The following is a 27,756-nucleotide window of genomic DNA, read 5'->3' as shown; positions in this document are numbered from 1 at the left end:
AATGTCACCTCTGGGGCCAGCTGGTTGGGGGAACTGGGGACCAGCATCTTACCTCCAGCGCTGGCGTGGAGCCCCCCAGCTCCTGGAAGGAGATCAGGGCAGCCCCCATGGAGGCTGGTGCTGTGCCTCCTGCTCCGGGGGGGAGTCACTGCCCCTCCTTTGCCCCCCCCCCAGGAACCCTGCATGCCACTCGGCTGCTGCTGCCCGGTTCCCACAGTGGGACTGTAGCACCCCTGCTGCTCCCCAGGGGACGTGCCCATCACCTTGGTGTCAGGGCAGGCCCTGAGCCACTTGTTTGCTCTGGCTCAGGGACAGGGCCGTTTCCCAGCAGCGCCGTGCCCTGTCCTTGCTGGGATTTCTGCTTTCCACGGTGCGGCAGAGAGCCGGCTGGGGCCTGGCTGGGAATCAGCAGCCTGAGGCGAGCCAGCGTCGTCCTGGGAGCACAGCGAGCCCTGTGCCCGCTCCCCCCAGCCAGGGCACCAGGGGCATGAGGGGACCACCCTCTGCCTGGCCCGCACTGGCCAGGTCCCATGCTCAGAAATAAGCGCTCGGGACAGCCTCAAACCGAAAAGTCATTTTATTGGTACCATACATGACTCATAAATGGCACAAACTATGGAGGGGAGGAAGGAGAAAAAAAAAAAAAAAAAAAAGAAACAAAAAGGCATTACAGTGTGCCCGGGGGGGCAGCGAGGGGCTCCGCACCCTCCACGGGAGCCGAGCAGCGTGGCAGCGAGAATCGTACCTTAATTGCAAAGCAGAGCCCCCTCCCTGTCACGCCGGGCTCCCACCCTGGGAGCCTCCCCCAAACCTGCAAAGAGGCCATGGGGACCCCCCATGCCTGCAGCTGGGGGTCCACGGGGCTGAGCCCTCCGCCTCCGGGCTGCCCGTGCAGGGGCCCAGGAGCCAAAGCAGGCGTCTCTGGAGATTTTGGGCTTGAGATCAGGCCAGGGCTGAGCCAAGGGGCTCCTGTCTCCCAGCCCAACCTCCCCCGGCTCGGCCACCCCCTGCACTCTCAGCCACGGGTGGGCGAGGCACAGGGTGCAGGCAGCACCCCTGCTGCAGCCAGAGCCCCCTGCGCTGGGGGCAGCCCCCCAGTGACACCTGCCAGCCCCCAGCCCCACGGGGCAGCAGGACACGTGCTGTGGGATCCCCAGCGGGGAGCTGGGGGGGGCCGGCAGAGAGTGAGGTGCACCCCCCTTCTCCCCTAAACCGCAGGGCTGCTCCGCCTGCCCGGGGCTCCCTTATACACGCACAGACAGACATACAGACCTCTCGCACACGCACTCTTCCACACACCGCCCCCCCCAGGGCAGCCCCCCCACCCCGACCACCCCCGGGGCAGCGCTCGCTGCAACCCCACCTCAGGGCCACACCGGGGGGTGCCCACGGACAGCCCTGACCCCCGGCTCCCCCCAAAACCCCCCTCCGAGGCTGCTGGGGTGAGCTGGTGAGCACAAACGCCCTCCCCCGGCACTTCCCATCTTCTCCTCGGAAGAAGCCTTGGAAGGGATTATTATTTTTTTTTCTTTTTTTTTTTTTTTTAAAACCAAAAAAACCCCAAAAATTATTATTTTTCTCATCGTTTCCCCTAACATCAATGGAGGCACCTGCTCTAGTGATAACACATTGAAAGAACAGTATCGTACACACTGTCTACAGCGCGGAAATGTACAAGCACGAGGTACACGAACCCGAGGGGGGGAGCGGGGACAACAGCACACAAGATTTACATTGAGGAGGGAGGCGAGGGGCTGCCCCCCCTGGCCCCTGGAGGGATTAGAAAGGAAGTCTGCAAAGTCTCTCCTTGGTTTGAAGCTCTCCGAACTGGATATAAAACGAGACTCCCAAGAGAAGAAGCCTGTACAAAAGTCAGGACAGGGTGAGAGGGCTCGGGGCGGGGAGGGGGGAACCAGCGAGGGGGCTGGGGGGGGCTTTTCCCATTTTTTTTTTTTTCTTTCTTTTTTTTAAACTTACAATTTTAATAATATTATTTTTTTTTTCTTAAAAAAAGACAAAAGTAGGAGGTACCGGGAGCCGGGGATTGCAAAGGGGCCCCAGGCGGACTCACACGGGGCAGGGGGAAACGCAGGGGCTGCAGGCAGGGAGCGAGGGCACCGGCTGCTCTGGCAGAGCCGCGGGTCCTCCGTGCTCCCCCAGCCCCCCCAAGCTCCCCCCTGCCCCGCACTTCCTATATACAGAGTCCCCCCACGGCCCTGCTGCGCTCTCGCCCCTGGGGAGCGAGGGGAAGGGGAGGGTGCAGGAGAGCGGGGAAATGCGACGGGGCCCTATCCCAGACACCACCCCAGCGCAGCAGGATCCGACCCCGGCCGGAGGAGGCTCCGTGGCAGAGCCGGCGGCACGGGGAAGGCTTTCCATCACCGGCCCCCCCACCCAGCCCCAGGTTGGGCTGGGGATGTGCAACCCCGCTGCAGGTGGCTGCCCAGCAAACCCCAGCCGCAGGACCCGGGGAGGAGGAGGAGGAGGAGGGTCTCTGGGCTGTGCCAGACCCCAACACATGGCATCTGCATGCCACCAGCTTCCCGGTCGCGCCAGCCACTGCCGACACCTCCCTCCTAATTCTCCCCGCTCAGCAGGCAGGGGCTGGGCACATCGGGGCGGGGATGAGTAGCTCTCCAGGGAAGAAGCAGGGAAGAAGAGGGAGAAAGGGGAATAACGAAGCTACGGCCCTGGAAACCCACTCCTGCCCTGGGGTCCGGGGAGGCAGGCGTGGGGGGAGCGGGGAGGCGGTGGGGGGAGAGGGCTGGGGGCTGCCCGCCTGGCGCGCGCCCCGGGCCGTGCACCCCGTCGGCTGCGGGGCACCGATCCGCCCCCAGTACCTCGCCGCTTCCCAGTCACTCTCTGTTGCAAATGTACAGGTAGATCGGTTGGGACTGAGTCCACGGGGCGGCGGGGGGGCCGTTACTGCGACGCCTGCGACGTGGGGTTCTCTGACTTGCTCTCCTGGCTGGAGGGCGGTTTGCTGTTCCAGGGGCTGTTGGCCCCCAGCGCCGGCGAGTTGTTGAAGCTGTCCTCGTCGTCGATGCCGTTGGCGGCGTCAAACTGCGTGTTCTCCAGCCGGGTGATGAGCCGCTCGTCCTCGTCCCCAAACTCCCCCCCCATCAGCGTGGGCTCGCCTACCACCATCACATCCTGAAAGGGGAGACGGTCCCGAAACATAATCGAGGTGGGGGGAGCCCGGGCCGCCAGACCCACCCCCCGACACCGCAGCCCCTTTCCCCAGCCGCAGGGCCACGTCCTCGTTTCCATCACAGGACCCGAGGCTCGGGCACCCCGTGGGGCAGCACACCCTGACCCCCTTGCAGGGGAGCAAAGCAGCTCAGGGAAGGCAGCTGGGACACCCCCTCCTTCTCCCCATCAACCAGAGAGAGCTGGGGGGGCTCGGACAGGCAGTCCCCGGGGTCTCCCCCTAGCCACTCCCGGGGGCTGGGGCAGGGAGCCCTCCCCTCCACCCCGGGGGAGGAAGAGAGAATGGAAACGGGATGCTTACAGGTACCTGACTGGACAGGGCAAAGGTGCTGGCCGGGCTCTTCTTCTTGCTGTTGCTGTTGTTGGTGTTTCCCCCGCCAGAGCTCATGGTGCTGCCCCCCGACATCTTCCTTTTCCGGCGCTTGCTGGGCTGCTGCCGCGCTGGCTCCGCTGGCGGAGGAGGGAGACATGGTCAGTCCCGACGAGAAGGATCCGGTGCTCCCCAGCCCCTTCTCTGCAAATCCCCTTCTCTGCAAGGGCCACATCTCCCCTGGGGCACCATTGCCGCTCTCCTCCCCTCCGCAGCTTCACTGTCCCCCCAGCCCAGGGGACAGAAGAGGGTGCAGGGAAGATTTCCGTCCCTGCTTTGCTTTCCACAAGCTGCTGGCAGCCCCCGGGCAGGGAGCGCTGGCCGCCTGCAGCCCCGCTCTGCCCCAGCGGGAAGGCAGGCCAGCAGAGAAGGAAGCTGGCTGCCTGACTCGCCGCCCCCAGCCTCGCCAGACGAGGCCAGGGACAGGCTCTGGGGCTGGGAGAAGCCTGCGCCGAGGGCAGGGCCTGAGCGGGCAGCCCCGGAGACCCGCAGGCAGCACAGCAGGCAGCGTGAGACTCACCAGGCGGAGCGACCATCCGCTGCCACTTCTGGAAGAGGCAAGTCTTGAGGCAGTCCCGGGGACTGAGGCTGTAGGTCTTGTGCCGTGACATGAGCTCCTGCATTGGTTCTAGGATTACACAGAGCTGCAGGGAGCAGACAGGCTGGGGTTAGATCGCGATGCTCCAGACCCCAGCAAAAGCCCCTCTGTTGGGCAGCCATCTGCGCTGCGCCGACCCAAGCCGCGCTGGGAGCCCGCGGGCTCTGGCAGACCCACTGCCCCACGGCTCTCTGCAGCCCGTCTGCAAGATCCCTCTTGCAGAGCCTGCCCCGCTGCCCCCCCGCACCCCAGGGTAGCCAGCCATCGGGCAGCTGAGAGCACAAGACGTGGCCACCCTCGGCCCCCCCCGGGAGCAGAGCTGCGTCCCCCCCTCTTCCCGCACGCTTACTCGGAGGTAGTTGAGTGTGGAGTTTGAGAGCCCACAGCGGGTGATGTTCTTGGATAACTGGTCCAGCATCTGGGGGTCCTGTGCCTAGGAGCAAGAGGGACAGACAGCTCAGCTGCATCCCGGCAGGGGACGGCCATCCTGTGCCCCAGCCTGTGCAGCAGGGAGAGGAGCTCAGCAGCCCTGTGTCACTCGTGCCCCGGGGGACCTCCCGGAGCGGTACTCACATGCATGGCAAGGATGCTGCGGGGGATGAGCTCTCGATGCTGGCGGATGCTGAAATGCCACGTCTTTATCCTCATCATGTCGTCGAACATGAACTCCAGGTAGAGCCGCCCCTCCACACACACCTGGGCAGGGCGCAGGGTCAGGCACAGGCTGTCCCCGCTTCCCCCCACCCAGATCCTCTGGGAACCCACTGCTGCGCACTGGGACACCCTCCCAGGCTTGCCCCTGCCTGCCATGAGGCTCGGCACAAGCCAAACCCACAACCCACGAGCCCACAACGGCCCCGTGGGACCGCAGCCACTGCAAGTGCACACTGGACCAAGGCACAAGGGGCAGGAGAAGCTGCGGGCGCAGCTGGTACCTGGGTGAACATGGGCTTGCCGTGCTGGGTGACCATGGTGCACTGGTCACAGTCCAGCGAGACGAAGTTGTTGTGGAAGGACTCCTTGGGATGCTTGAGCACGTAGTAGAGCTCTGTGGCCCCCCCTTCAAAGATGCTGCGGAAGTAACGGGGAATCAGAGTCCGGCCGATCGCTGGAGCGGGAGAAGGAGGAAGAAAGTGTCAGTAACCTGGCTCACTCAGACGTGCCTTGGGGCTGCACGGGGAGAGGGTTCCCCAGTTCCCGCTGGCTGGAGGCAGCTGAGTTCCCAACACCCTGCCCGCATCCCCCCGCACAGCGCAACCACCGCATCTCCTGCCAGAGACGCAACGCCCTGGGGAAGGAGGGCTCAAGCTGTTACTCACTGTATCTCTTTGGTCCATCCTCCAAGCAGAAAGTGATTGTTAACATGGCGTCATCCTCGAAGAACTCCGTGGTGAAGGCGTCCCACCACAGATTGTCACATTCCTGGGGGCGGCGGAGAGATGCCAGGTTACGGAGAGGGGAGACAGACAGACAGCTGCTGGCTGCCAGGCGCAGCAGCCACGCGCTCGGCCCCCGGAGGGCTGTGCTTCTGGCTGAGCACTTGGAGACAGGGATGATGAACCCTGTCCTATGGCCAAGCGAGGGACAAGGCGCTCGGGGACCTGCACAGCAGGACAGGACCCCGCTGCCAAGGGGATCCTCCTAGAGCCAAGGCAGCTCGCTAGGGCAAGCAGCGCAGAGGACCCCCTCCCCAAAACGCACACCTGGGAGCGTCCCCCCATCCCTGGCCGCCTCTCGCTCCCCCTGCTCCCCACCTCTGTCCAGTTCTGCAGCCGCTTGTTGAGCTCAAATATCCTGTAGTCAGTCTGGTTCCCATACGGCGTGTGCCTCCTGCCCAGAGAGCAGAGCAAGCAGTCAGAGGGGGAGGCAGCCTCGGGGTGGGGAGGGGTCCCGAGCCCACAGCGGGTGACACACAGCCCCTCCAGGGATGGGCAGAGTCTGAGCAACCCCCTCGCAAACCCCTGCGGCCAGCAGCATGTCAGCCCTGTCGAGGCATCCCTGCCGCAGGCACGAGCTCCCCTCCCAGCGGGGTCCCGGCCAGACCCCCACACTTACCCGATTCCAGGCTCCAGGTATGTCGGTGGGTACATGGGAGTAGGTCTGGGGGGGCAAAGGAACACAGGCAGGTCAGTGCTGGTGGGGATCTCCCTCCCTGCCTGTCGCAGCTCCCCCTTCCCTGCCTACAGGCGGTCGGGCTCGCTGGAGGCGAGACCCCACGCACGGTGCAGGCTGCACCCTGGCTGCCAACGGCCCCGTGGGCTTCCCTGAAATTGGGCTCTGCTCCCGCACCAGTGGCCGCTCCACCACCCCGGGACCTGGCCTGTGGCTCTCCGGACACATGCCTGGCTCCTCTGCAGCTGGGGCTGGTGCCAGGCAGGACGGAGGTTGGAGAAGGGGCTGTTTTGGCAGAAGTTGGGAGCGCTCCCTGTCCTGGGTCGTCCCAGGGGCTTGGCTTGGCAAGGGGCTTGGCCCCACAGAGCTCCCTTCATCCCAAATATTGCCCTTTCTCCACCCAGTCCCACCCATGCCTGCTCCGATCCCCTCTCTCCCCTTGCGCTAACTCAACTCCATGCGCCGCAGCCTCCGTGCGCTGCTGGAGAGCACCACAGAGAGACCCAGGGGTGCAGACCGCAGAGCACCCCAAACCTTGCAGACCCCTCCCCGGGTCCCAGCTCACCCCACATCTCGATCCAGCATGGTGCCTGGGTGGAAGGGGGGGAAGGCGTTGCCGTTCGGGGGCTCCTTTGGCGAGTACAGCTTGAATGACTTAGAGGAACAGCCTGGAGAGAGAGAGGGGACACGGGTCAGCCGGAGGCACCCTGCGAGGAGAGACACCCTGCTGCGAGGAGGAGGAGGAGGAAGGACGCAGGACCAGCCAAGCCCCTCATCAGCACAGCCCCATCCCTCCTCTGCTCTCCCCCGGTGCCAGCCCAGCCCCTTCACCCCACACACAGCTCCAGGCCTTCCCCGTGCAGGATGGGACCCACAGGGTCAGGGCTGAGCATTCAGGATCAGCAGACGGAGGGGCCCGGCCCCATCCCAGGGATTTCCCACTGGTGCCCAGAGTTTGTCCGGGCTCTGGGGAGGGTGCCCGAGAGGGACAGTCCAGCTGGTGAGCCGAGGGGCAGGGCTGGGCCCTATCCTCCCCCTACCCATCCCTCCTGCGCCGCTCCTAATCCCACCGACCCGACCCAGGAATCACACGGGATCTTTTCGCTGACCTTTCTATCACCATGGCGACGGGTGAATAATCGCCCGGAGGGATGGATGGCGGGTCCCCAGGCAGCCACCATCTGCCGCTCGGGCAGGCCAGCGGCCGCCCGGCTCCAGGTGGACGGGGAGATCCCACACACTCGCCCCCAGCCCTGATCAAACCACCCCAAGGCCTCGCTGCCCCCCGCAGCACCGGGGCAAAGGACGAGGAGCCCACGGAGGGCCCCCGGTGTGCAACAGGGCATGCAACGTGTGCAAGCCAGCGCCCACCCCTGAAAGCAACCCGCGGACCCCCCCGGCCTGCCGACGGGAGACAGGGATGCCCGTCGGATCCAGCCACGCCGGCACGGCCAGCCCCATCCGGGCTCCCAAGGGGCAGCCGGGGGCTCCCACGCTCACCGGCCCCCTCCCGCCGCCGGGGCAGGTTCCCAGGAGCGGCGGCTGCCAGCGCCCCTCCCCGAGCCCCGCGGGAGCCCCGGCACGCCCCGCGGCTGGCAGGACCCGGCACGCTGCGCCCCAGCGCTGCCGAGGCACGCGGCTCCCCCGCGGCGGGCGGCCGGGCAGACGGGCTGACCTGGATGGGGCGCAGCAGCGGCGGGCGGGCTGCCAGGCAGCTCCGGCTCCACCGGCTCAGCCGGCCCTGCCGCGCGCGGGCACGTCTCCCCCCGCCGCACCGCAGGCGGCGGCCCCGAAGCTGGCCGCTGGCCGCAGCCGGGGCCGAGGCGAGATCCCCGTCGGCCGCCCGTCCGCACACAGCCCTGGGCCGGGCACTTCCCAACGCCCACGAGCCACCAGGATTGCCGCCCGGTGCTGCAGAAAGCGAGCCCAGCGGGGGAGGGAAGCATCCAGGAGGCACCAGGCACGCTGCTGCCCGTCCGGGCACCGCCGCACGGCCGGGCTGCAGGGAAGGGCGCAGGGACAGGATCAGAGCAGCCACTCGGCTGCGACGGATGCAGGAGGGGAGCAAAAAGCATCAGGGTTAAGGAAAGCAGTGCCACCAGCACCGGGACCCCAGATATCCAGATGATCAGGGCATCGCCCTCAACCCTGCCGAGCCCTTGGGACCCCAAGCTCGCAGTCGCAGGGATTGCACACGCAGCTGAGGAAGGAAGGGCTGGTCAAAAATAGAGGGAGTCACCTCCCCGGCATTAAACCCAACTTGGAACAGGGGAAACCTGTGTTTCACTCCTTGATTCTTGTCTTCTTGCGGCCCCGGTGTCTTTTCACCATGTTTCCCCGTGGCAGCCAAACCCAGCGTCTCCTGAGCACCCACCAGGACACAGCGGTCCCGCAGGGCTGGAGCGAGCCTGGCCGCTCCGCCGGGGGCTCGCCGCTCCCGCTCCTTGCTCCTGCCCGCCTGCAGCGAGGATAAGTGGGGCACGGCACAATTTCTCATATGGCTGCTAACAACGTCGGCCCCTTGCTCTTACCTAACGTTTTCATAGATAAAAATTTTTTTAATAAGGAGGTCGGTGCTGGTGCGAGGGAATTTTTGTTTTCTGCTTTAATCCCTGTCAACTTGTGCCTAATGGAAATTGTAATTCAACCGGAATTGCACTAAAAACACAGCATTTCCATTTCCTCCGCGCTGCTGTGAAACAACACGATGTCGAAGTGTGCTTGATGCATAGGAAACTTCCCAAAACCGTGTGTCTTCTGTTGAAAACGAACCGATTCATTAGGCAGAGACAGCAGTGGCTGGAGACGGGGAGCTGAACTGCTTGTTTCTGGTCACCATGTCCTCGGGGGAGAGAAAAAAATCAGACCCAGCAGGTCTCGTCCTCCGACGCTTTGTTTTTATTCACTGATGAGAGATGGGAGGAAAAAGTCCCCAAGGTTTCTTCCTGTCCTCGGTCCCCATCTTGCTTCTTGGGGTGCAGGAAGGTCTCCTGGGGCGGTGAGACCAGGGGGACACATCACTCCCCATCTGTTCTGCTTCTCGTGCTCTTCCCTAGCCCCCTGCTCCTGCAGGCGGGACAGCAGACGAGCCTGCCCGACGCTCCGACCCCAGAATCCATTTCCATCCTGGGCCTTCCCAAGCAGGTTAATACGGACACGACCTGCTTTTGGGCCTTCCCTGAGTGACCTATCTCGGGATCTACAGGAGTGGAGAAGAGCCTGTTATGCAACCCCAGCAGCACCGGCATCCTGACCGACTATTATTTTTAATGCAGGGTAAAATATGTTACTGGATTCAGTGGCTTTAAATAATGCTAACAATAGCCTTAGGATTTGATACCGGCCGTCCGAATTCTACATTCACTGCAAACACTCACACCACACGCGTTACACGAAATAACGCAATTACTTTACAGCAGCAGCAGCATCAACACCAACTTTTATCCACACGAGGGTCCCGCTGCCCAGTCCAGCCTGTCTCCACCACCGCCCGTTCCCTTCACGCTGCTCCAGCTCCCAGCAAGCCCTGTCCCGCCGGGCGCAGGGACCCAGACCCGCAGGATGCGGCCCTTGCGGAGCCAAGCCCAGCGCTTCGCCCCAGCCGATGTCTCCCCATGCCCCTGCTTTGAGCACAGCGGATCCAGGCAGGATCCGGGCAGGCTCGGTGCAAGCAGGGATGCCGCTTGGCAGCTGGGCGTGCGATGCCCCTGCAGACCCCAAGCCGACGGGAGAGGCTTCCCATGGCCGTCCCCGGGCGCTTGCCCAGCGCCGCAAAAACACGTGCACGGTCGGCAAGGGAAAAAATCAGGCTGACGCTGCAGCTGGCGAGCTACCGGCCTGGGCAGGTCCGGGCAAACGGCGCGGTGCCCGCAGCCAGGTAGGCGGCCCCACGGCTCCTCCTCGGTGGGGAGGTGCGGGAGAAGGGAACCCCGCGGAGGGATGCCCCGGTTCAGCGTCCTCTGCCGAGGCCAGGTCCCCGGCCGGGGGCAGGATGGAGCTGGCTGGTGCTGCACGGAGCTGCCACGAGAGCTTGGGCAAGCAAGCAGCTCCAGGCAGGCGGGCGCCCGGGGAAGGGAAGGCGGGTGCTCTGCCAGTGACTCACGTACAGCCCGGTGCTGCCCAACCCTCCGCCTGCCTTCTCCTCCGCTTTCCCTGCCTGCGAGCTGCCAGCCCTGCGGGGAAAGCTCTTCTGGTGTACTGCCCGGCGGGTTCGCTGGAGCAGAATGGTTAAAACCCTAACCAAGCCCCCAGAGCTGGGGAACGTCAGGTTTCCCAAGGAGCCAAGAACACAGTGGGCACCTTGCGGAGTCAGCACAGCCGGGAGACAGCAGGGTACCGTGAGCTGAGACCAGTACCGGCCGGGGAGCTGCCTGCCCGGGCAGGGGACACACAGAGCCTTCCCTGGTGTCTGGCAGGGAGAAAAGCCCCTGCCTGCACTCCTCTTGCTCCGTCTCGACAGCAAAGAGCAAAGAGCTGCTGAGGACAAAGGCGGAGCAGCGCCGGCGTCTTGCTCCCACACCTGCGGCCACCAGCAGGAATCGGTCCCAGAGAGGAGCCGTCCCCGGCCGGGCAGCCAGCGCTTTCTATGCAAGCAGCAAAGCTCAGCAACGAAGCAGGAACTCCAGAAGCTAAAAAAAAAAAAAGATAAAAAAACCTGAACAAACGGGGCTTGAAAGAGGCTGCAGGGTTACAGCTCAGCAAGGGAGCACCCTGCTCCTCCCAGCAGCCCGGCGGCGAAGAAGAGGGGCTAGCCTTCGCGTAAAGGCTGTCGCTGCTTCCCGGCATGCACCGTGCCTGCTGCTTCCTGGCTGCCTAACGAGGCTTTAAAGTGTAAATAGCGGCATTGTTTCGCAGGGCTGCCTCGCCGGGGTGTGGAAGCCGTGATAGCAGCAGGAAATCCATCTTCCCAGCCCAGTCCCACTGGCAGGGCTGCCGGGAGGGTGCTATCCAGGAGGGTGCTATCCAGAGCCGGGTGCAGGGCAGCGTCTCAAATAATTCACGTGGCTTTGCCCAGTGACGATGCCTGGTGCTGGGGAAGCTGAGGGGCAAACACAGAGAAGCATCCAGAGCGACTGAGACAGGCAGAAGCGTACGGAGCAGTGCCCACAAACCTGCCTTCACCTCTTCTTTCTCCTCTTCTTTGGAGCGGAGGGGATGGAGCGAGGCCAGTTGCAAACCCTGATGTTGTTATTAAACTGACAGGAACCCAGGCAGCACACACCAAGGCATGGCCCAAGACGTGCTCAGCGACAATCTCAACTTGCAGCATCCCCATTTGCTTTGAAAATGCAGAACTGACCCAGCCAAAGCTCCCGGGAGGCCGGGCTGCCCAGGGAAGAGGAGACACCGCTCCTGGAGGAGACCGGGGGATGATGCCATGGATCCAGCTGCCTCCAGAGATGAACCCAGCCAGCCACCCGGCCCTGACCCGCACAGAGATGAAACCCGCAGCACCGCCCGCCCTGCGGCGCGCAGGGATTGCCCTCTCGCTTTTCTTAAGCCACACATCCGAGTGAGCCACGGAGCTGATCTTAACCACGAGCTGCCTCCCTGCCCGCGCCACGCGGCCGTGCGCGGTGTGCCCCACGCGCAAGGCAGCAGGGAGGGACGCGTGCCCCAGCTCCAGGTCGCATTCTGCAACATCAGTGCAAAAGTCCCCCACTGCAGCCCACTGCAGCCCCCCAGCTGCAGCTAATTATTACAAAATGACAAATTTGATGCAGGCTGCGAGGCGGCGCTATCCGAAAAGCAGCGGGCGAGGAGAGCCCGGGCTGGGACGTGGATTTGCGGGCTGAGGCTCAGCGCGGTCCTTCAGCCTCAGCTCTGTCGGAGCCCCGGGTCTCCTGGGAAGGCATCCTGTGGAGCGGGGTACTCAGCGGGCCGCCGAGGGACCTCACTGCCCTGCAGTAACCCTAGGGACGGCAGGAGTCTCCCCTTTCCCGTTTTGGCCCTCAGATGATTCAGACACGTGGACGGGGATTTCTCCAGGAGGGAAAACGGGAGAGCACGCCCTGCCAATTGCAAAACAGCCTGAAAATTGAATCACATCCAAGGCTGCAAGCCCCAGATGCAATCCCACAGATAACCCAGTTTCAGCTCCACTACTATCAACTTACCACGAGGCAGTCATTTCCTGCGACTCTCAGGGAAATATCCCACTGTCCCTAATTACTCCTTGGGGCTCGCCGTCTCAAAGACGATCCGTAATCAAACGCTGCGTGTTTCAGCCCCAGGAACGCACCTTTCACATTTTTGGCCGCTTTCCCTCTCACCTAGACACCCCACCCCGGGGCCCTGCCACCCTGCAGGGCTCCTGCGGCTGCCGGGCTCCCATCCCTCCCGCAGCACGCACCGGGGCAGCACCGGCAAGCAAACAAACGACACGATGTGGGAACCACGGGGCTGGAAAAAAAACCCTTGTCAGCATGCCGTGAAAAAAAGCCTCCCGACAAACTAGGATTTTCATCTTCAAAGGTTTTTTAGGCTCTGTGGCAGCAAGGAAACTTTCACAGCCGTAGCCAACCAAGGCGATGGCCCTGCAGAGCCTTGCAGCATCTCTGCTCCTGCTCCCGGCTCCTTGCCCGCCACGCACGTGGCGGAGCAAAACCACACGGCTCTGCACAGCGTTGTGGGGCTGCTGCTCGGGGCAGCCCTCCGCAGGGACAGGATCTGCCCAGGAGGGCTGGAGCCGAGAGCCGCAGGGCAGGGAAGCAGCAGCGAGAGGCTGAGGTCTGTCCTCCGGCCACAGAGGGGGATCCCTGGGCTGACCCCCCGGACCCACAGGACCCCCAAGCACCGCCGCCTCGGAGCGCGGGAGGCTGTCAGCCCCCACGTGGCGCATGGAGATTCGCGATCCCGGGATGCAATGCTCCACCTCGCTCCCCGCCGCTGCCAACGGCGCCGAGTGCTGCACGCTGGGACGCGTAGTCTCCGGAGACGGCGGCCCCGCTGCCGACAGCCGCCTCGCTCCATGTTGCATCCTAGGTGGAGCCCCACGGCCCTGGCAGCCAGCCAGCCGCCTGCTCCAGGGGGGAAAAAAACTGGATAACTCCCACTGCAAAGATGCGGTGGGAGCTGGCGCCTTCCAGCTGGCCGCACCGGGGCGGCGCGTGCCTGGGGCGCTGGGGCGCAGTGCTCGCCCCAAGGGCCGGACCGCTCGCCGTCTACTCCAGCGGGATGCCCGCAGAGGGGAGGGACGGTGCAAGCATGGTGGGAACCTGCTCGCTGCAGCTTGCAAAGTACCTCCATCACTTCTTCGAGCTGTCAGGGCAAGCTTCTCCCCCCCCGCTCAGGCTGAACTTCTTTCTCTTTAGGACTCGGTTTAAGAGGCGACGCGGGAGCAGCTGAGCAAAGGACGGGGCGGGTCGCTGGCAGCGCTGGGGACAGAGCAAACGCTTGCGGTTGCTGGACTCGCACCGCGCCACTGCGCTGGCAGCACGTGCTGTCGCCAGGGCTTTGGACGACCAGTGCAGGATGGGGCCAAAACCCCAGGGTGCGAGGGACAGGGTACGGCCGAGCACACCTGCCTGGTGCTCCCGAGGCACGAGCAACCCAGCCCAAGCTCCCAGCCCCAGCAGCACAGCGCTGCAGAAACCATCTCCACCATCGCAGTACAGCCCTGGGGAAACCCTCTCGGCCGGGCATCCCCGGTCGCAATACCAGTCCACCCGAAACAACAGCAACCGGTGAGGCAGCAAACCTCAGCAAAGCAAGCGTTGCAACCCACGAACACACACGCAGGCGGTGCAAACAACAGCGTCCCCGGGTCGCTCGGAGGACGGGAGGTTTCCAAGGGAGAGGGCCAGGAGAAGCGCTGCAGCTACTCCGCCACCACGCAGGACCCGGGGTTCGTATTTTTTTACGCAGACCTCAAGTTCACACCGGTGCAGAGCTGCAAGTGCGCGAAGGCTGGCATGCTGGGAGAGACCACTCGGGGACAAGCGCTGCTGCTGCCCTGCCAGCCACGGGACGGGGAAGAGGCCCTGGGGCTGGGCTGGCCCACCTCGCCCTCCGCTCCCGCATCTCGAGGGGTTGGGGAGGCTCGGGGCTGCCAGCTCTCACCGCTTTCCAAAAAGAAGCTGAAAGAGGCTCCAGGTCCCCAGCCCGGGGCACCTTTGCTCACAAGTGAATTTCTGTGGCTTTTCACTGGCCTCTTCCTATTTCACAGGGACTGTGACCTGCTGCGGGCAAGGGGAAAAGTCCCCACCAAACGATGGCGAAAACCCTGTATCACCAAACCCTCCAGCGCCAGCCTGTGTCCCCTCGGATCGCAACTTTTCTTTCCCTTTTTGAAGCAACACAGCTTGCGTGTAGCTCTGCTCGGCGCCTCTCTCCCCAGTCTTTAAGGCGTGCTCGGATCACACACCTGGGATTTCTACAAAACCAGGAGGCCAGAGACCGCGTTCGGTTCTTCTTCAGAGAAAACCACAATTCTTCCACAACGAGAACACCCCAAAATCTGAGGCTTTAAAGAAGGAATAAGGACACCCGAATTTGTCCGTACTTACAACAGAAGTGGTAAGGGCTGATAACTGACCAGAGCTGGAGGAGTCGCTGCAAAACTGCCAAGACAAGGTGCTATCGAAAGCACGGGAAGAACAAACTGGGGAGACCCCGGGAAGGGGTGTTTGCTCCCACGCCTGCCTCACCCACCGGGCACCCACGAGCCAGCTCAGACCCTCCTGGTGAGAAGGAAACAGCCGAGGGTTTGCGATGCAGAGTGGGTGCACCGCTCCATGCCCCAGAAGGCGATTCCCCGCGGGACCCCACAGCCTCCGAGCCCTTTGCTCGCATCTCACCCAGGGACCGGCCGCCACCTCTTGTTTGGGCTCCTGCTGCGACACCAGCCTTGGCAGAAGCCGGTGGCTGCTCCCCGGGCTCCTGCCGCGGTGCCTGGCCCCTGCCAGCCAGGGCTGCAGCAAAGGGATCGGGAGCTGCCCCAGCGGCGTGGGGGCCAGCTCCCGGCAATGCTGCCATAGGGTGCTTATCTTATCGCCCATCCCGGGCGGGCGGGCTGGCAGGGATCGCTGGAGGCTAGAGCCCGGCCAGCCACCTGAGACCAGGGCAGCCCGCCACAGCATGCTCTCCCGGGGGGGCCTTCAGGGGAACACCCCCCCGGATAAGATATCCCTCCGCAGCCCTGGGACGCATGCCGATTTCTGCACTGGAGCTGCAGCGCTGAGTTTTCCCTGGCCCCGAGGATGCTGCGCCCACCCCCAGCCTGGCCCCCTGCTCCAGCTGCCCCGGGCTTTGTCTGCTGGGGACGATGAGCCCCCTGCACTCACAGCCCCCCGAACCCAGACCCACTGGCAGGGCAGCTCCTGCAAGAAGGTGCATGGCCCCCCTGCGTTTGCACCCCTTGCACCTTTTATTCCCTTCCAGGCACCCGTGGGAGGCTGGCGGGACCCTCTGAGCCTCGGGCAAGGATGAAGTTGCAGCAGGCAGGGAGGGGAGGCGAGTGTGCAGCCCCCGGAGCCGGGCACCGGCCCCATGGCCCCCGTGACAGCGTGTGCAGGGGGACCGGGAGGGCGCGGGGCAGCTGTCAGGGGGCTCGGGCAGGGGAAGGAGCCGGGGGAAGAACAAAGGGAGCTGCAGGCTGGGATGAAGCAGGGCACGGCGGGGCATGGGGGCTGCCGGCAGCACCCCATGGGGCTGGGGGTGCCTCTCCGAAAGCCAAGACCTGGGGGATGGAGAGGGGAGCTGGGGGGGACAAGCAGGGAGGGGGGGCGACAGGCAGGGGACCTGGGGATGGATGGGCAGGGGAGCTGGTGGGGAGGGAACAAGCCGGGGGGCCAGGGATGCAGGGGGGAGCCGGGGAGGGATGGAGGGGGGAGCTGGGGAGGGAGGGAGAGGGGAGCTGGGGACAGGGACGGCGCCGGAGCGGAGGCAGAAGGGGCGGGCGGGCAGGGGGAAGCAGAGGGGGCGGGCGGGCAGGGGGCTGCAGCGGGGATCCCGGGCCGTGTGGGGGGCCGGGCGGGGAGCGGCGGCGCGGTGCGGCCGCGCACAACTTCGCAGGCGCGGGGGCGGCGCGGGCGGGACCCCGGCCCTCCCCTCCGCCGCCCGAGCGGGGCCGCCACCGGGGGGGGCAGGGGGGGCCGGGACCGGGAAACTTCCGCGGGGGGGGCGGGGTGACTCACGGCGCTGGCGGCGGGCGGGGGTCCGGCGGCGGCGCGGGCGGCGGGCGGGCGGGCGCTGGGCCGCCGCGGGGGCGGGGCGGGGCGGGCGGGGCGCGGGGCGGGGCGGGGGCGCTTCCTTTGTCTGCGCCGCGGCCGGGACCACAATGGCTGCGGCGGCGGCGGAGACCGCTCCCCCCCTCCCGACCCCCCCACCCGGCCCTCGCTGCCGGGGCGGGGAGGGGAAGCGGGTGCCCGCGGACCGGGGGTGAGGGCCAAAAGGGGGTCCCCGGAGAGCTGCCCCCCACCCGCCCCCGTACCAGCGCTGCCCGGGATGCAGGAGCCGGGTCCCGCTGAGGAACTCGGCATCAGCCGGGGAAAGGTGTCCTCCCCCTGCGAAAGTTTCAATAAAAATATACTTTTCCCCTAGTTTGGTTTGGGGTTTCTTTGAAGTTTTTCAGGATTTTTCTTTCTGAAACTTGTTTCCCTTTCCTCCAGCTTCTGGCGAGGCAAAAAAATACCACCGTTTCGTTTGGGAGGGTGTATTAAAAATAAAATGTGCTGGTTTGCAACTGCCAGCAGACCCAAAAGGTCTCCTTCCTTTCACAAAAATCCAACCTTTTTCAATTAGGAGTTTCTACAAAAATTTCCATTTTTGTAAAAAATTTCCATTATGAAAATTTCCATTACAAAAAAATCCCATTTTTTTCCATTCCTCCCTTGCCCACACCTGCCCCTTGCAAGCTCCTGCTCCCTGTCCTGGCAAATCAGAGTAGCATAGACCTGTGCTCCCGACCCAGCCAGCGATCCCATGGGCAGCAGGGACATGAGCCGGGACCCCAGAGCCCAGCCTGGATCCCCCCCCAAACCCCAAGAGCCCCCAGCTCCATGTCGCAGAGCCGGGCTCGGCACGCGGGGCTGTCGCAGGCACACACACATGCACATGTTGGTGCATCTCGCCCTGCACACGCGGGCTTGCATGCACGCTCACGGGCCAGCATGCGCTTGCACGTCTCCCCAAACGCCTCCCGGCACACCCCCAGCCAGGTGTGCGCCCACGCCCGGGGCACGCACACCTTCCCACACCCCCTTGCTCGCTCGGCCGGGCCGGGCCTGCGCCCCGTCCCCTCCCCGAAACAGCAGCCATGGGGTAATGCAGGCACAACCGGTCAGGTCCCGCTGAGCTCGTCCCCCTGACAGTGCATGGCGGGCACAAAACCTCAGCCATGAGGTTTCAGGGCTGTCCTCCCCTCCGTGCCCGTGCACCCCCAAAGCCCTGCACCTGAGGACTGGGGGCAGCCCCCTGCTCCCCAACCTGGTGTGCTGCTGGCTGGGACCAGCGCCGAAGAGGCAGGAGCGGCTCTGCAGCAGCATCCCCCCACTCCTGTCCCCCGCGCCCCTTGGCTGAGCGAGGCTCCGGCTCCGGCCCCATGATGGTCCCCATCATGCCATCGTGCCTAATTTCCCCTTCCCCTTGCAGGCTAACCTGCAGTGAGCACCACTTTCCAGGGGCACATGGATAAACAGAGCAAAACTCTTTGTAAAACCTAGATAAACAGAGAGAAAAACTCACTGCAAACCCCAAAACCTCGGTGAAATCCCGCTCTGAAAGGCACGTGCAGCTGGAGGTACCCACGCTGTTGGTGTCGCAGGAACCGGGCACCAGGGATGCTGCGAGTGCCCCGACACGCTGCCCCTTCGCTGCCCGTCCCCCTGTCAGCCCGCATCTATGTAGCACCAGGCGAGATGGGGCTGCGGCAGGCTGCCACCCGCCGTCATTAGGCCAATAAACCACGCTGGCCGTAACGCCGGTGAACGGGAAGGCACAGCCCTCCTGGTCAAGACAGGCCATTAAATACAGCCCGCCTGCACCCCGTTCCCACGCCAGGGCTCAAGGATGCACGAGGCACAGCCAGCCACCAGCGCTCAACACCACGCCGTTACTGCAAAACACCGCAAAAAGGGACGTTTTGCCCCTATACCAGCGACTCCCGGGCCGGTGCCATGGCCGGGGGACCAGAGAGGAGCCCCCACCGATCCCCACGCTCCACAGCCCAGCGCATCCATGGCAAACATGCCCCAAGCAATTTATCCCGGGGCTCAGCAGCCCTCCGGGACTGCTCACGTGTCCCTGCTCGGCTCTGACGACAGCGCTGGACTGGTCCACGTGGCTGCAGCAGCCCCAGCTGTTTATGGTTATAGCTGAGTTAATAATTAAATAGATGCTGGATGGAGAGCAGAAGGGCTGGGATGCAGCTGGGAAGCGTGTGTGGCAGCGACAGCAGTGGGGGGAGCCCCTTCCTCGCCCACAGGGCGGGGGGAGCGGAGGGCGATTCCAGCTCCCCGGGTTTTTGTGATGGGGCACCGCATCCCCCCGATCCCACCCTCCACTCTCCCCCTAGCAAGGGTCCCACATCTGCCCGGGCTCCCCAAAGCCCAGCCCTGCTCCGACACTCGGTGCAGGTCTCGGCCAGGGAACTGGCAGCAGCCTGGGAGCAAGAGTGAGCACAGGGATGCATCCTGGGCAGGTGGATGGGAAGAGCCCGGTGGGGACCACAGCAGCTGGGGGATGCCGGGGTCTCTCTGATCCCCGTGGCCGGGGCTCGGTGTGCCCGCAGAGCACGCATGAGGGATCCCAGGCGAGCAGGGCAGCAGAGGCAGGGCATGCTCGCGCTGACACCCGGCCAGGGCCCCAGCAGGCGCAGGCGTAGAGCAGGGACGCAGACGCATGCTTACATAAAAAATAATAATAATAAAAATCTGCTAGCTCTGCAAATGGCACAGCCTGCACAGGGGACTGGCCTGGCACTTCCAAACCTCCTGGACTTGCCCAAACAGCAGCGAGACCAGGGCACTGTCGCATGCATGCAAACACAGCTTGCACCGGTGCAGCACAGCATGTACCCCAGAGTCCCCCTTTCAGGAAGCCAACCGCCATCCCCCCCAAATCCTTCCACCTTTCAAACAGAAATATGCTCTGCTTCCCTGTTTCTCAAGGAGGGGCTTCTCTCCCCACTAAAGCAATGCACGCCCAGATCAAGGCGGGGGTCTGGGGCAGGAGAGGCCCCCTTTTTTGGCTGGAGAAGGCATGGTTCCATCTCTCCCCGGGAGAGAGGCTTGGGGGAGGCTGGAAACTCAACGGTGAGTCATGCTGGGCAGGCGGCAGATCCTGGGGGCTCCTGGGATTAACCCTTCAAAACCAGAACCACTTCCAGACACGCAGAGGCAGGAGGAAAGCCCAGGTGCTGGGGGAAAAGCTGGCTGCCAGGGCAGGGCGGGGAGTTACAGGGTCACATCTTGAGCATCCCGCGGGGGACGGAGAAAAAGATCTGCGTACGCAAGCACTGGACGAGCAGCAACCAAGTGCGTGCATCTGTGCCAACCCCCTCCAAAACAAGAGGAGGTGGAGAAAGATTACAGGGGGGTGCAGGACCCCAAAGTGCACAGGATCCATACGGCGTGTTCGCCCTCACATCACGCCTTGCTCCGGCATGGTGGGTCGGCCGCAGCGCTGCTCAGCTGGCCGCAGGAGCCAAGGGGAAGGCGCAGTCCGCAGTCAGGCTTTGGCAGGTCCTGCTGGCAAGGGGTTTCCCCGTGGCACCAGCACCAGAGAAATGCCCCGCAGTGTTCCCGTGCTGTCCTTGAGACATCGCAACACACGTCCTGCGAGAGCTCGGCCCCAGCACAGCCACCCGCAGCAGCGAGCCCCGGCCCCTCTAGCAGCAGCCCGGGGCCAGCCTGCCAGAGCCGCTGGGTTTTACAGCTCCGGAGGCTCCAGGTGGATTCTCTCATGTTACAAGAATGGTTCGTTTTACAGCCCCTTTCCTGGTCTGGGGCTGGTCCCGGCAGCCTGGCCAGGCCCGGGATCCCACAGCGGGGAGGGGTGACATGCAGCATGGCTGCGAAGCCCCAGCATCCTGTGTCTGCCTGCTGTCCCTCAGAAGACCTTCACCCTCCCAAGGAGCAGGCACTGCTGCTTAAAAGGGAAACCAAGGCACAGCCCGCCTTCTGACGGCCCTCGACACCCAGCCCTGGAGCTCCAGCTGGGAGAGCACACCGGTCCCTGGCCTGCTGCTCCCCCTCCATCCCCTCCCCTCTGCCTCCTGAGCCGCAGTAGGACCCCCGGCATCCCCACAGAGATCTGCACGGCTGGGAGCTGCCACCCATCAAACCTCCACCTGCCCAGGGATAAGCACAGGGCTGGCACCCCCCTGGTACCCACATGTCACCGTGCCCTCCCATGTTGGAAGCCCTCCAGGAGAAGGCAGGGGACATCTCCCGGGGCCATGGCCGCACGTGGTTGACTCGAAGCAGGTAAGTCTCCGCCAGCAGAGCCCACCCCCCTGCTACCCCCCGCACGGTGCTGCCAAGCGCTCCGGAGCGGCTCTCCGAATATAGCAGCATCAAATAGCTCCATCAATAATGCATCGCTTCTGCTTCCTCTCGCTGCCGTGTTTTCGTTTCTAACATGCGTGTCCTTCCTGTCAGCAGCCGCCTCCTCCCCACAGGCCAAGCAGGGACACGGCCACCGCGGGATGGGGACGGCCGCTCCCCCGGCTCCGGGTCCAGTGCCCGCCAGGAGCGGACATCCAGCCCCGTCCACCCTGCTCGGGGGCAGCCCCCTGGGGTTCGGGGGGGACCTCGCCACCGGTCCGAGCCTCCTGCCGCGCACGCGCTGGCAGCAGGCAGGGCGCCTCGGCACGCTGTGGCTGCCCAGAGGATTTGGCAGGGGCTGCCGAGCTGGGAGGAGCGTGACGGCGTCTCCCCAGCCTCAGCGGGGAAATGCCCCTCCGCAAGGATTTCTGGCAGGCTGGCACCACCCGTGCCCAGGCGACACTCCCACTCCTGACCCCAGGCACCGCTGCCCCACGCCGGGCTCCTCCAGCAGCTCCGCGCCGCCACACCAGCGCTACCGTCCCCGGCGGGGAGAGAGCTCCCGCTGCCTTGCCCCTGCCTGCCCCTGCCTGCAGCTGCCCCAGGCTCACCCTGGGCCGGTTGGTGCAGGCAGGCCGGGGCGCCCGGGCCTGCCCCGTGCCCGGTGGATCTGCGTGCCTGCGACGCGGCGTGCCTCCATCTGCTCCCGCCGGCGGGGAGGCAGGAGCCGGGGCGGGCGAGAGCTCGCACCCACCGCCCCGCAGGGGAGGGAGGGAGGGAGGGAGGGCAGCTGCCTGCAGCGGGCAGGGGCAGCCCCTGCCCTCGAGGGGAGCCCCCGGGGCTGTGCACGACCCTGGCCGGAGGAGGACACTTGGGGCAGAGCAGAGGTTGGCGCAACCGGCTGCTGCAGAGCAGGGGGGGCACGAGAGCTGCCCCACTGTGGGGGGCTGCACACCCCGTGGGGGGCTGCCACCCCGCCAGCCCTCGCCCATCTCCATCCCCGGCGCGGCGGCGTCCCAGCCTGGCTCAGGCAGCAGCTCCACCTGGGCTGCGCTGCAGAAACCTGGCTGCGCTCCCAGCACCAGCCCCTCGGCGCGTAGGAGGGGGGCTGGGGCTGCTGCTCCTCCAGAAAGCAGAGGGCCGCCCGCCCCCTGCCTGCCACCCCCGCACCGGGGGCCATCCCGGGGGGCAGGGACTGTCACCCTGGTGAAGGGGGACCTCTGGGACTTGCCTGGGGGTCCCGCAATGCCGGGGCCAGAGAGAGACCCTGCAAAGGGGGGGCGGGAGCTACACCCCAGCGGGCCCCCCAGAGAAAGGGGCCGCAGAGGGGTGCGGGCAGGGCGTTATCTGCCGCCCCGCGGGCAGGGTGGGGCCGGGCAGGGGCTGGCGCCTGCGGCAGGGGAGATTACGCCCCGGCCTAACGTTCGCCCCGATCAGCGACCTGCCCGGGAGGGAGCGAAGAGCGATGGGGGGCCAGTCTGACAGCTCTGGAGGGGTCCCGTCCCTCCCGGCACCCACCAGCACCCCAGCCCAAGGGGGACACCCTGTGCCGGTGCACAGCCTGCGCTCCCGCACCTCTGTGAGCACGCTGCAGCGAACCTCCCAAAAACCTGCCAGCATCACCCCCGCTGTGGCCACCCCATCCCTGCCCAGCAAAGCCCCCGGGTCAGGGGGTCCCAGGCAGACAGCTGACATCATCCCCGCTCCAGGTGGGGCCCTGGCAGACCCCCAGCTCCCCAGCACCCTCCCCGCCCCAGCACCGGCAGGAAACCACAGCCTCAGCCTGCAGGCAGGCCGATAACGGTCACCCAGCCCCATCCTGCCTGCACCCACCGCCGCCCCGGGGAGGGGACACCCAGCCCAGCCGCCCCGACACCCGCTGCTCCCCGGGCACGAGGTAAAAAAGGGGTGCATCCACGCTGCGCACAACGGTGGCCCCATGGGACCCACATCACCCTGCAGGGAGCTGGGGGCTCTCGCAGGCTGTGCCGGCGGTGCAGCGCGCCCCAGGACGCACCGGCAGCCGCCGTGCATGGGCACGCGTGCTCCCGGCGCGCTCCCAGCACTCCACGCAGCCCCGCGCCTCGTGCGTACAGCAACACGGATGTGGCTGGGGAATCCCACAGCGGAGGGGGGTGGAGAGGGTGGCGTGAATCGAGTGAGCTGAACACACCTGGGACGGGCAGGGGATGCCTGGGCTGCTGCCACTCCTGCCCTGCCCAGGGGCATGTAGCCATCGGGCTAGTGCACTGCTGGCCACAAGTACTCCCGGGTTGCGGGGGACGCCTCCCTGCCCCGGGGGTTCCATCCTGCTGGCTAGCACCCACCCACTCCCCAAGGGAGCAGCTTTTACTGCAGCTTTGTGTTGAGCAGACAAAGCCATTTCTGGAGTAAATTTGGAGCCCGGCACAGACACCCAGCGCTGAGCCCGCTGGTACAGCACTAACCCACCCACGTTTCTCCGGGCGAAGCCGAGCCGGCAGCAGGGTGAGCTTGCGCCGCCCCAAGGAGCACTGTGATGGGGCTGCAATCCAGCCTCACACCAGCACCCAAAACCCCAAGGAACCGCCTCACCAAGCCCTAGGTAGCCCTGACCCCATCCTGCCTTCGCCGGAGCACGCCAGGTGACATGGCGCACGTGGCATCTACCGGGCGGGCACTTTGCTGCACAGAGGGGGACGGGGCGAATGGCGCCTTCTGTCCAAGCATCGCCGGCAACAAGAAGAGAGCCTGGGTGAGAGTGCGCGGCTGTGCAGGATGAGGCCTTGGGATCCCTGCTGCTCCCTCCCCGCAGCGTGCCCAGGTGCACCCCAAGGTGCCAGGCAGTCCCGGGGGGTGTTTCGGAGCCAGAGCCCACACACCTCAGCTGCCCGACCCCCCTGCAGCGCTCAGCCCGCTCCCCGTGCGCCGCCATCCCTCTCCCAGCGCATCTGTCGCAGGAGGCACGTGGCACAGCTCGGCCTCGTGACGGCGGGGGACGCATGGCGCCAGCTCCACAGAAGGGAGGGAAACGGCAACGGATTGTCCCCCGGCCGGGCACGTCCATCCCGGGACCCGAAGCGCGTGGGTCGGGAAGTCCGCCCTCCTGCCAGAGGGGTGCACAGCCAGGCTCCCTGCAAGGCGTCCCAGGGAAGGTGCTGACCTCAGGAACGTCGCTTCCCCGCCGTGAAGCCAGAGCCGGAGCCAGCCCCGCAGGGAGGGAGCACAGCTCCGCTCCCCTCCTCCCCCTCTCTGCACCGACACCTCCACTAAGAGGGGAAAAATAATAATAGTAATAAAAATAATTAAAAAAGAAAGCATGGAGCACGCTGGGGCAGTGGTGCCCCTGGGGGTCAGGACCCCGCTGAGGTCTGGATGCCAAGGCCTGCCCGGTGCAAAGGGCTGAGCCGAGCGGCCGGGCTGCCAGCCCTGCTCCCAGCAGCCCTGGGGATGGCACCACCAGCACCGGGTGGCTCCGGCCTCTGCTCCCCTCTGAGCCCGGCGCGCTCTCCCTGCTCACATCTCCATTTCTGGGCTGGGGGCTGAAGGCCTCCCCCAGCCCTCCACTGAGCCCAGCAGCCCCCAACCGTCCTCGGGCACAAGGACGGCAGCAGGTTCCCAGCTGAGCAGCCCCCCCTGCCCCAGAGCTCTTGCAAAGGGGGGTGAGGAGCAGGGAAACATCCCTGGCGGGGGTGCAAGAGGAGCTGCAGCGGGGCAGGATGCACCCCCGGGGATGGCAGGGAGCGCATCACCCCCCCCCCGGGGAGGGCACAATTTTGAAGGGGGGTGGCCGAGACCCCCCTGGCAGCAGCTCCCAGGCAGGAAACTCCTCCAAGTTAACGCAGCCCCGAAGAGCAGCCTGGGCAGAGCGGCTCATTAAATGTTTCTGGCTGGCGGGAGGCCAGCGGCAGAGCTTGTTTTTTCTATATTCCGATAAACAGTCCGGGGAGGGGAAGGGGGAGGGGGGCGCAGGCTCTGGATGTGCCACCCAGCCCCGGCGGGGGAGCGGGGGGAGAGGCGGGGGGCACACGCGCGTGTGCACGCACGTTGCACGCACCCCTGTGTCCTCCCCGCCACGGGGGAGCGGGCAGCGGCGGCGGGGGGTCGGGGGGACGACACACGAAGCCATCTGCAGGGATGCTCCCGGCCGCGGGGCGACCCCACGGCCCCCCACCACTGCACCGAGGGAGGACCCCCCCGCTTTGCGCCCACCAACATGGCGATGACATTCCCGGTGGCACGGGGCCAGCTCCCAGGGGGACGTGCCGGGGCCCCGACGTTAGCCACCGCTCTGCCTTCGCCCCCGCCAAGGTGGGACCCCCGCCAAGGCCGGGGAGGGGTGTTGGGGAGGGGGTCGAGCCCCCGGGTGCGGGGTGCCTGCCGGGGCGGGTGCTGTGGCTGCTCGGCCTGGCTCGCAGGGAGGTTCACGTGACTTTCTGCTTGAGGAAGCAGCGCTCTGGCAGCTTCCAGTGGGAGATGGAGGAGGAGGATGGGGGAAGGGGCCGCCTGCCTTCATGGAAACACGGCGGAGAGGCGCAGGCAGCGCAGGGGCGGGGGGCCGCCACGCAGGGGCACCCCCCTTCCCCGCCCCGGGGATCCAGCTGCAAACCCCTCAGCGGAGGCGGCCCCGGGGGATGCGCAGAGACCTTGCCATTGCAACGCCCCGCTGCCCCCCGCAGCCACCCAGCGTGGGGGTCCCGGCCTGGTGGGAGGCTCCCTCGGGACCGTGGGGGCACCGGAAAGCCATCATGGGAGCTGGGCCGAAAAGCATCCCCGCTGTCCCCCCACAGGGACCCCAAGCGCCAGCTGCCCAGGGAAACAGCAGAACCCCTTCGCCAGGGCCCCCAAGCACCCCTGGGCAGGGCTCCCCCCTTCCGCCACCAGGACCTGGTGCCGGAGCAGGCTCCGGCGGCCCTCTGGGACCCCTGCCCTGCCTTGCTCCCGGCACGGCGACGTCCTGCACACAGCAGCAGGCAACGCGGCCAGGCCAGCTGCCCCGAACCTGCCCCAGACCCCAGGCATCCGGCTGAGCATCCCCGCAGGAGCACCCTGCCAGGCGCTGAGACCTCACCAACTCGCCACACCCCCCCAGGGTACCCCAACAGCCCTGCCAGCCCACGGGGGCCAGGACGGGGAAGAAGCCCCTCAGCAGGGACCCCACAATGGCCACGGGGTGGGGGCACCCACACCCACCGGCAGCATGGCCAAGCCCCTCCAGGGACCCTGTGCCCCACACCCACGTGGGGAGCAGGAGCACCCCACAGAGCTATTGCCCCAGCCACGGGGGCTGCTTCGGGGTCACCCCTCACAGTGCCACCCGCACGCCTGCCCAGCGCCCCTGCAGCACCCTGCCTGCCGGCTCCCAGTCCTGGGACTGGCACTCACACCCATGCCGTGGGGCCCCAGCCTGAAAGCAGACCTCAGCATCCATGGCATGGGGATCCCAGCTCCACATCCAGACCCCAGCACCCATGCTGTGGGGCCCTAGCCCCATAGCTAGGCACCAGCACCCACGCTGTGGGGTCCCAGCCCCATAGCTAGGCACCAGCACCCACGCTGTGGGGTCCCAGCCCCACAGCCAGACCCTAGGACCCATGCCCTGGGGACTCCAGCCCTACGGCTGAACTGGACAGCCACACCATGGGTACCCCATCCCCATGGCTGGACCCAACGGCCATGCCATAGTGCTGGGACCCCAGTCCCCACACCCTGCTGACCCCCACTCCATAGCTGGACCCCAGCACCAACACCATGGAGACCCCAGCCCCATGGCCAAACCACAGCACCCACGCTGAGGAACCCTCAGCCCCGTAGTCAGCTCCCAGCAGCCATGCCCCAGGGACCCAGCCCCAAATCCAGATGCCAGCACCAATGCCATGGAGACCCCAGACCCATAGTCAGCTCCCAGCAGCCATGCCACGGGGACCCTGGCACCATGGCTAGACCCAGCACCCATGCAATGGGTCCCAGCCCCACAGGCAGCCCCCAACACCAATGCCGTGGGGACCCAGCCCCATAGCCATTCACCAGCATCAATGCAGTGGGGATCCCAGCCCCATAGCCAGACCCCAGTCCCCATGCTTCCGGGACCCAGCCCCATAACCAGACCCCAATGCCAACGCCGTGGGGACCTCAGCCCCATAGCCAGACCCCAGCGCCAATACCATTGCGGCCCCGTCCCATAACCGGACCCCAGCCCCAGTGCCGTGGGGACCCCAGCCCCACGGGCAGCCCCCCGCCCCACACCCGGCCCCCCGCCGCCGCGGCACTCACCAGGGCATGCACAGCCCACTGACATCTTCACATGCCTGGCCCAGCCGGGGGTCGCTGCGCGCTGCCCGGGCCGCGGGGGTCTCGCATGGGCGGCGCGCCGCGGGCTCCGGCGCGGCGGGCGGCGGGAAGCCCCGCGCGGCCGCGGGCACGGCCACGGCCAGGGGCGGGCGGGCGCGCCGCGGACCGGCGGCGGCGGCGGGGGCGGGCGGGGCGGGGGCCGCGGCGGCGGAGCGGGAGCGGGGGCGGCTGCGCCGGCGGCGGCGGCGGCGGCGGCGGCGGGCGGGAGGGCGCGCCTCTGCGCGTGCGCGGGACTCCCCCCCCACCCCCCGCGGGCGCGTGCGTGCTGCGTGCATGCGTGCGCGCCCCCTCCCGCCCGCCGCCGCGCACGCGCGCGCGCCCCCCCTCCTTCCCCGCGTCACCCCGAGGGCGGGTGGGCGCCGCCATGTCAGGCGCCGCCGCCCGCCCCCGGCCCGGAGGCCCTGTCCTCCCGCCCGCGCCCGGCCCTGGAGGCACCCGGCCCGGCCCTCCGTCCGGGGGGACCGGGGGGGCGCCGGGCCTTGGCGCTTCCCGCCGGGGTCCGCAGCCGTCGGAGGAGGGGACCCCACGGGGACAGCGCTGCCCCCAGAACACCCGTGGGTGAGGGCTCTCAGGGCCACGGGCTGTGTGACCCCTGGGGGGTTGCCCTCCCCGGGGAGGTGGCGCGGGGCTGAGCTCGGCGCCTCTCCCCA

At 66.2% G+C, this 27,756-nt stretch overlaps 1 protein-coding gene across 4 annotated transcripts; it reads right to left on the bottom strand.

The window, feature by feature from the left end:
• Positions 1 to 561: 561 nt before the first annotated feature.
• LDB1 (LIM domain binding 1) lies at positions 562 to 27,154 on the bottom strand. Of its 4 annotated transcripts, none has more exons than XM_075154859.1 (11): positions 27,029 to 27,154; positions 6,856 to 6,958; positions 6,234 to 6,278; positions 5,933 to 6,008; positions 5,498 to 5,600; positions 5,114 to 5,286; positions 4,752 to 4,874; positions 4,528 to 4,611; positions 4,101 to 4,224; positions 3,518 to 3,660; positions 562 to 3,153 (listed from the first exon to the last, which is right to left on the bottom strand). In XM_075154859.1, the coding sequence occupies exons 1-11, from the start codon at positions 27,051 to 27,053 to the stop codon at positions 2,923 to 2,925; spliced, it is 1,230 nt and encodes a 409-aa protein (XP_075010960.1). In that variant the 5' UTR covers positions 27,054 to 27,154; the 3' UTR covers positions 562 to 2,922. The 4 variants fall into 4 exon arrangements, with proteins under 4 accessions (XP_075010960.1, XP_075010959.1, XP_075010958.1 ...); XM_075154858.1 differs by having other exon boundaries at positions 3,512 to 3,660; positions 27,029 to 27,153; XM_075154857.1 differs by lacking the exon at positions 27,029 to 27,154 and adding an exon at positions 15,089 to 15,108.
• Positions 27,155 to 27,756: the final 602 nt, after the last annotated feature.

The sequence above is a fragment of the Calonectris borealis genome, chromosome 7 (genome assembly GCF_964195595.1).
Source record: "Calonectris borealis chromosome 7, bCalBor7.hap1.2, whole genome shotgun sequence".
NCBI lineage: Eukaryota > Metazoa > Chordata > Aves > Procellariiformes > Procellariidae > Calonectris > Calonectris borealis.
This window is presented reverse-complemented; position numbering and strand designations above follow the sequence as displayed.

Bases quoted from the DNA above. Each gene is read 5' to 3' on its own strand.
- LDB1 (XM_075154858.1), bottom strand. From the start codon at position 27,053: ATGTCAGTGGGCTGTGCATGCCCTG. The intron at 6,959-27,028 runs GTGAGTGCCGCG...CTCTCTCTCCAG, and splicing joins AGTGGGCTGTGCATGCCCTG to GCTGTTCCTCTAAGTCATTC. The intron at 5,601-5,932 runs GTGGGGAGCAGG...CGCCGCCCCCAG, and splicing joins GGCTGCAGAACTGGACAGAG to GAATGTGACAATCTGTGGTG.